The following is a 7,982-nucleotide window of genomic DNA, read 5'->3' on the forward strand; positions in this document are numbered from 1 at the left end:
TAAAAAAGTGAACGAGCAAAACGGTGGCCAATGGCTTTCAATGTCGAAAGATTTGAGATCATCCACTTTGAACCAAAAAGGAGGGAACAGGCTATTTCTAAATGGTGAAAAGCTAGAAACAGGGAAGTCCAAAGAGAATTGAGGGTCCAGGTACATGATCATTAAAATGTCATGATTAGGTGGAGATGTTTATGTTCTCTCTTGTTAGAGATGTTCATTGCCTGGCACTTGTGTGGCGCAAATGTTACTTGCCACATGTCAACCCAAGCCTGGATATTACCCAGGTCTTGCTGCATTTGGACATGGACTGCTTCAGTATCTGAGGAGTCGCGAATGGTACTGAACATTGTGCAAACAACAGCGAACATCCCCACTTCTGACCTTATGATGGAAGGAAGGTCATTGATGAAGCAACTGAAGATGGTTGGACCAAGGACACTACCCTAAGGAATTCCTGCAGTGATGTGCTGGAGCTGAGATGACTGACCTCCAACAACCACAACCATTTTCCTTTGTGCTAGGTATGATTCCAACCAGTGGAGAGTTTTCCCCCTGATTCCCATTGACTCCAGTTTTGCTACACTCAGTCAAATGTGACCTTGATGTCAAGGGCTCTCACTCTCACCTCACCTCGGGAATTCAGGTCTTTTGTCCATGTTTGAACCAAGGCTGTAATGAGGTCAGGAGCTGAGTGGCCCTGGCGGAACCCAAATTAGGCATCAGTGAGTAGGTTATTGCTAAGCAAGTGCCACTTGATAGCACTGTTGATGACCCCTTCCATTACTTTACTGATGGTGGAGAGTAGGCTGATGAGGCGGTAATTGGCTGGGTTGGATTTGTCCTGCTTTTAGTGTACAGGACATACTTGAGAAATTTTCCACATAGCTGGGCAGGTACTAGTGTTGTGGATGTACTGGAACAGTTTGATGGAAAGGTTAATTTGAGAAGTGGCAAACACAAATTATTTTTGCTGCAACTCTAATGGTTTCAGCTGTGAGGTGATTCAATGCAATGAGTTTGCAACACACAGTGCGGAAAGCAGCAATCTTGGAAAACATAATTACATAATCAGCATTACCTCATGGTGAATCACATTATTTCAGTAAAATTTAATTTGGAGATTATCTCCTTTGTTAACAGAGCCATGACTGTGCTTATTTAAGCCTATCAATAAGGGATGGCTCCATCAAAGTGTTCTGACATTCTTGGGAGGTTGGGGGAGGGGGTTGAGTAGTATAACTGATTCCACCATTGCCTATGCTCCGGTAACACTCCCCCTAGGCCTGAGGATTTGGAAGGGTGCGCAAGATTCCTCCTCCTGCTGTTTTCAAGGAGGTGTCAACCTTTTTCAGGTGGATTTCCTTAAATAGCAGAGGGAGGATCAAGTTGATATGACTGTGTTCAGTTATCACATGGACTATTTTCCCACAGTGCCGTTGCACAGATGGAATTTCTCAAACCTAGAAGTGGTCCGGTGGAACGAGAGTATTCCATGGTTTGGCAGTTTTCCGTCTTGGGCCTGAAGTTCCATTGGAACCACAGCCTGAGGCTGTGATTCTAATGCCTGCCAATAGCACCAAATACTCGGGGTTTGTCGAGCATCTCCCATAAACTTGGGCCATTTCAAAACTCTGCTGCCCCATTTCATAGCAGACACCAAGTCCCATTCACCCATCACCCACTGTGCTCTTATTGGCTCCCAGTCTGGCAACACCATCATCTTCAAATTCTCATCCTCGTTTTCAAATCCCTCCATGGCCTCTTGTCTCCTTATCTCTGTAACCTTTCACCCTAAAACCCTCCAAGGTATCTGTGCTCCCTGAATTCTGGCCTCTTCAGCGTCCCCAATTTTAATCACACCTTCACTGGTGGCTGCATCTTGAGCCGCCTGGGGCCCAAACTCTGGAATTCTCTTCCTCATCCCTTTGACTCTCGACTTCTCTTTCCTCCTTTAAGACACTCTTTAAAATCTACGTCTTTGACAAATCTTTTGGCCACCTACCCCAATATAGCCTTATGAGGTTCAGTGCCAGGGAGGCACTTGGAATGTGTTACTTGTCAAAGTGTTATATAAATCCAAAGTGTTATCCCATTCGTACAACAGAAAGCCCAGTTCAATATCATCCAGTTCTTGCCAGAGCCAAGGATGAAAAAGCCTCTCAGCTCAGAATAGCTAAGGCTAAAAGCAGAGCTTTGCCTGGGTCGACAGGAGAACTCGCGGTATGAAACCCAATAGTACGCCTGCATTCCTGCTTGCAGTTGCTAATCCTACATAATTACCTTCACTTTACTTCAAAGTACTTCACTGAATGTGAAAATTAACATTTATCAGAGATTTAATAAGGTATCAGATCAATGCAAGCCCTTTCCAATATGTTCCCCTTAACCAACATTGTTAAAATAAATGATTTGGTCATTCTGGCACTGCTGTTTGTGGGAGCTTGCTGTGTAGATGCTGTGTTCCTTATGCTACAACAATAGTTACACTTCAAAACTGCTCAGTCTCAATGGCAAGGACTGATTAATTGAATGGATTACTTCTCTTTAACCTTTCATGGGATGTTGGCGTCGCTGGCTAGGCCAGCATTTATTGCCCATCCCTAATTGCACTTGTTCAGAGGGCATTTAAGAGTCAACCACATTGCTGTGGATCTGGAGTCACATGTAGGCCAGACCAGGAAAAGGACATTAGTGAACCAGATGGATTTTTACAGCAATCAGCAATATCCTCACAGTCATTCCAGATTTTTATTGAATTTAAATTTCCACCATCTGCTGTGGTGGGATTCAGGACCTGAGCATTACCCCGGGCCTCTGGAATACTAATCCAATGACAATGCCACGATATCACCGCCTCCCCCCATCCCCCTAAGAGTCAGCATTGTGCATTCAACGTGACCACAGCGGAGAGTTGGCACCATTAGCAGAGGAATTGGGGTGGGGTGGGGGATGGGTGGGGATCTGGAGGAAAGGAATCCTGGATTCATCTTAACAAAGTAGGCGTCATGAACCATGTTTACAAAAGCGGCTTCCATTATTTTCCATTTCCTCTGGCTGTTGGAAAACCCCGTCATCCAGGGGTTTTCCAATAGCCGACTTTAAATAGAGCTTCTGCTCCAGGCAGTGGCAAGAACAAGTGGGAGCACTGCTTACAACACCCAGGCCACACTCACTGTACTTGTCTGTCAAGCAGCCTGCAGGCATGAGCAGCAAGCACACACTGTTAGCTGCTGAGGCGGGTGGAGAGTGTGGCGAGAAGCAGACTGGCGTTAAGAGCTGTTTCCTTGGCCGGGCTTTCTGCGTGATTGCTGTCCTTGGCTCAGTGACTTTCACTGCGTACCTGCTCCTCTGTCAACTTGGAGTTATACCATCAAAACAGGTGGGCAGATTTATCGAAGAGAAAAATAACCTAGTTTAGTCTTTACCAACGCCCTTTTTAACCTTCCTTGTGCTCTCTATGTTTTCCCTCTTTCTCTCTATTTCTGTCTTTCTTTCGTTCCCCCTCCCCTGTTGTTTGGTCTTGTATGAAAATATGTTGTTTTAACAAGATGTGAATAGCCAATAGCTCACTTCAGGCAAGAAGTTTCTTGCTCACAAGTCGCTATCTTTTCATCTCCGGACCTGTCTTGTTTTGTCTCTGGGTAAGCTGATAGATGCATCTCTAAATGGATATCTGCTCAGCTGTAAACGAGATTAATGTGTTCTTTCTATGTTATTTTATGATTAATGTAATTAATCTGATAGGAGCTATTTGCTCGACTTTTGAGATAGATCTTGAGTTTGTGGGATGTGGGTTGTGGGATGGGTATGAAATAAGTGACAGTAAATCAGCTGCCCAATTTACATAGAAACATAGAAATGTAAAAAACCTACAGCACAGAAGGAGGCCATTCAGCCCATCATGTCTGTGCTTAATGTAAAAGAGTTATCCAGCCTAATCCTTCAGTTTCCAGTTCTTGCACAGTAACTCTACAGTTTCCAGCACTTCAGGAGCATATCCCAATGTTTTTTTAAATGCACTGAGAGTTTCTGCCTCTACCACCCTTGCAGGCAAGAGCTGAGCTTGGTAAATCAACATGGTAGAAGCAATTCTGCAAATAATTCAGTTCTCCTTTACTGTACCTCGGTGTTCACAACAACCTGGGTTCAAGCTGCCTGTGTTTTATTTAATCTGCCTGTAAGTCTGCTGTTGCCCCCTTGGATTTAGCTTGTGCCTTTAACTATCTAAAGCAGGTTCCACTTGCAGGTTTTCCTCCTTCCTAACCAGCCGTGAGCTTATTAATAAAGAGAATTGCAAACTCCCCACCAGCCACCCACCCACCAGAAGAAGTCAATAAGTAATTAATGGATGGGCAGTGTATCATTCAGACTCATTATAGGTATCTCTGATTTGCCTTTAAAATGAGTCAGAGCATTTAGGGATGGCCTATATCTTGCCAACTCTGATTAGTTCTTATAATCTTGGCGATTTCTTGACCTCCCACCACCAGGTGCTGTCCCCTCCTCCTGCACTCCCGCCATAGGTTGACCGACATGTCCACCCTACTGACACATTGCCTTCCCATGCCAGATTGGTGAGCCTTTCCCTTAACAGACTGTGTCATGTTCAATTGTTCTGCGTTTGATTATGTGAGTCTGTTTACCATTAATTCTCAATGTGCTTGATTAGGTAAGCCTGTGTGTGCTTATTTAGAAAAGTAAACAAATTGTAGCAAGCTGTTGGAAGGAGCTGGAAGCTAAGAGCTCAAAGCATGCAGCAGACATTTTAAAGCATTGGATAAAACTCTTGTAAGTAAAGTTCCCACACACATAGAAACCAGTGTGTCATCTCTGCATAGCTCTGAGGCAGATAATGTGAATTTAGCAAGCTGGGAAACAATCTTGTCAATGACCAGATCTGCTTCTCAATCTCCCAGCATGGGGAGTAGCATGGAGTAGGATCCCATGGTCTGGGTTTTGTACTGATCTGTTCTCCTTTTGGTGTCAGTAACCTGTACTAATAGGTGGGGTCTTCAAGTAATTGTTCAAGTTGGGTTAGGCAGTTCTGCTGCAATAGACTTTCAGATTAGTACAAGTTCAGGTTATTGCTGAGCGTCTGCAGATGGAATGTAAGAGTTAATTCAAGGCTGCATCCTCTTTTCCTGGAGTAGGCACTGGATAGTTGGTTCATGGGGACCAATGCCATAAATCTGAGCTCCTCCAAAACTCTGCTGCCCGTGTCTTAACTCACACTGAGTCCCATTCATCCATCACCCCCTGTGCTCACTGATCTACATTAGCTCCTTGTCCAACAAAGCTTTGATTTTAAATGTATCATCTTTGTTTTCAAATTCCTCTGTGGCCTTATCCCTCCCTCTCTCTCTACAGACTCCTCCAAGACTACAACCCTCTAAGATATCTATGCTTCTCCAATGTCTGGCCCCTTGCACTCAGTTTAGTCCTTCCAGGACTGGTGGCCCACAGTCGAACTAGAATTCCCTCCCAAAACATCTCTACCCCTCATTCATCCTTTAAGATGTCCCTTGAAACCTTAACTCTTTGCCTGTCCTAGAATCTCCTTACGTGACTCGGTGTCTATCATGGATTGGTGAAGGGCCTTGGGATATTTTACTACGTTAAAGGTGCTATATAAATGCAAGTTGTTGTTGTGGGGGGGGGCAGGGTGGGGGGGGCATGAGGCCACATAGGGATTTGAAGACATGTTCTTGTTTGTTTCTGTAGAAAACAGCTCTGATCGTAAAGGGTGAGAGATACTTGCTAGCAGACCCTCTTAATGATGGTGAGTTCCCCCCTCTCGTGGTCACTTTCACCTCTTGTCAGTTTCACTGCAATGGTATAATATTGGTGATTCACCAGCTGATCAGACTGAGAGCTCCATTTTTCCTTTCTAGAGCTGCCTAGCCTCATGAAAGTGATAGGGAGAGGACCAGAGAAGATCACGGTCCATCTGACAGGTAGGTGGCTGGCTCTATATAAAGACATTGGGCTGAATTTTCCGGGGCAGGGTGGGCTCACCCACCCTGGAAGAAACCACCTGCATTAAATAAGCCCGTCTCCTATCAATAACAGGTGAACGCTCTCTGCTTGTACAATTGAACACTTTCTGCTTGTGCAGGTGTATACTCTCCGCCAGTACTGTCTTTGCCTGTACAGGAGAAAAACTCTCCATCTCTGCAGGTGAAACAATCTTTGCCTGCCCAGCTGAAACATACTCCACTTGTACACGTGAACCAGTTTCTGTCTGTATATATGAAACACTCTCCGCCTGTACAGGAAAAAAACACTCTCTGCTTGGACAGGTGAAAAAATCTCTCCCTATACAGGTGAACACATCTCTGCCTGGATGGGTGATACACTCGCTCTCTGGATAGGTGAAGCAATTTTTGCTTGTACATGTGAACCTGTTTGTGCCTGTACAGAGCAGCGGTCTCTGCCTGTACTGCTGAAATGCTCTGCCTCGGCACAGGTAAAGTACTCTCATTCCATTGAGACAGGGAGTGCACTCCCTAAACAGTAGCTGAAAGCATGGACATGCCTGGCAATTTATAGAGAGTGAGAAAAGAATGGGTTTAGAGAAAACAGCTGGGCTGGTTACCTCTTTATATCCTCGCTTTAAATTTTCATCCCGACCTTCTGTTCTTCCCCTCCTCAGCCTCCCGAAAAACAAAAGGAGAGAAGAGAGTGACCTGGCAAAACACAGAAAGCCTCCCTAGTGGTGTGGAATTCAAGGACAACAGTCTCGTCATCAAGACCCCTGGTCAGTACTTTGTCTACACCCAGGTGGTCTTCTATAGTGATAGCTGTAAGGACAAGACCATCTACATGAGCCACGAGCTCGCCAAGCTCTCAGCTTCCTACGGAGACAGGACAACCTTGCTCAGTGCAGTGAAGTCCGTCTGCCACCCGGTCCAATGCAGACCTCCGCCAACACATGGTCCTCGGCCAGGGGACCCCTGGTACAAGACGATCTACCAGGGAGCCATATTTGAGTTCTTGGAGGGCGATCGCATCTTCTCCGGGGTCAGTGAGAACTCAGTGCGTTATGTAAACACTGAAGTAGGGAAGACCTACTTTGGGTTATTTGCTTTGTGAAGGGCTTTTCATCTCTAAACCACCCACACCCACCCTCCCCCACCCACCACCAACCCCAAGCCCCCAGGTCCACGTAATGAGCAATGCGGACAAAAGAAAACATTAATGGATAGAGCCATGTGGGAGCCTGGAATAGCTGAGCCTGGAGACTGGAGTGTGGAGGAGGGGGGGACGGAGGGCAAGGGTGAGGAGGGGGAAGTGAGGGGGTGCGGCAACAGGATGAGCAGGGGTCAGAGTTTGGATCAGCTCTTGGTTTTGCGAAGTTACCATCGACTTTGGGACAGGAATGAAGGCTGACGCTTGACATTGGATGAGGCAGTTTAGAAAGAGAAAAATCTTCATCGCCCCTCTCTTTACCAGCTCTGATCAAACTGACACTTGGCATAAATATTTGCGGGGAGGCCTTTAGGCCCAGGGACCACCGGAAGATTCCTCAGTGCACCCTCGAGTGTTAATTACGTTACCCCTGATGGATTAGAGTAGTCACTGGAGATGCTGGTGTTGTTTTCCACTGAACAGAGAGGGTTAAGAGGAGAGGTGTAACATAGCAGAACCAAGAACTGATCCAAACTCTGACCCACCTGCCCCCTGCTCACCCTACTGCTGCACCCCCTCACTTCCCTCTCCTCACCCTTAGTCTGGTAAACCTTCCCCGAACTGCTTCTAATGCATTTACACCCTTCCTTAAATAGAATTATAATTTATTACACGATGTATCATTTTTAATGGTGTTATATTTTATTTATTCATTTATGTTTAATTTTGAATGTAACTTGTACTGCTTCATTGCTTGGGAAAGTCCCCAGTATTAATCACTGGTCAGAAATCTTTCACTCCACAGCTCCTGGCACAGGCCAAGAGCAGATTTTGGGGGGGCCCCCCAAATCCAC

General features: G+C 45.7%; 1 protein-coding gene across 1 annotated transcript; it reads left to right on the top strand.

Annotated features, from left to right (window-relative positions):
• Positions 1-3,050: 3,050 nt before the first annotated feature.
• On the top strand, positions 3,051-7,257 carry LOC144695321 (tumor necrosis factor-like). Its single transcript, XM_078566223.1, has 4 exons — positions 3,051-3,379; positions 5,722-5,779; positions 5,892-5,954; positions 6,653-7,257. The coding sequence occupies exons 1-4, from the start codon at positions 3,203-3,205 to the stop codon at positions 7,090-7,092; spliced, it is 738 nt and encodes a 245-aa protein (XP_078422349.1). The 5' UTR covers positions 3,051-3,202; the 3' UTR covers positions 7,093-7,257.
• The last annotated feature ends 725 nt before the right edge of the window (positions 7,258-7,982 follow it).

The sequence above is a fragment of the Cetorhinus maximus genome, chromosome 21, assembly GCF_964194155.1.
Source record: "Cetorhinus maximus chromosome 21, sCetMax3.hap1.1, whole genome shotgun sequence".
NCBI lineage: Eukaryota > Metazoa > Chordata > Chondrichthyes > Lamniformes > Cetorhinidae > Cetorhinus > Cetorhinus maximus.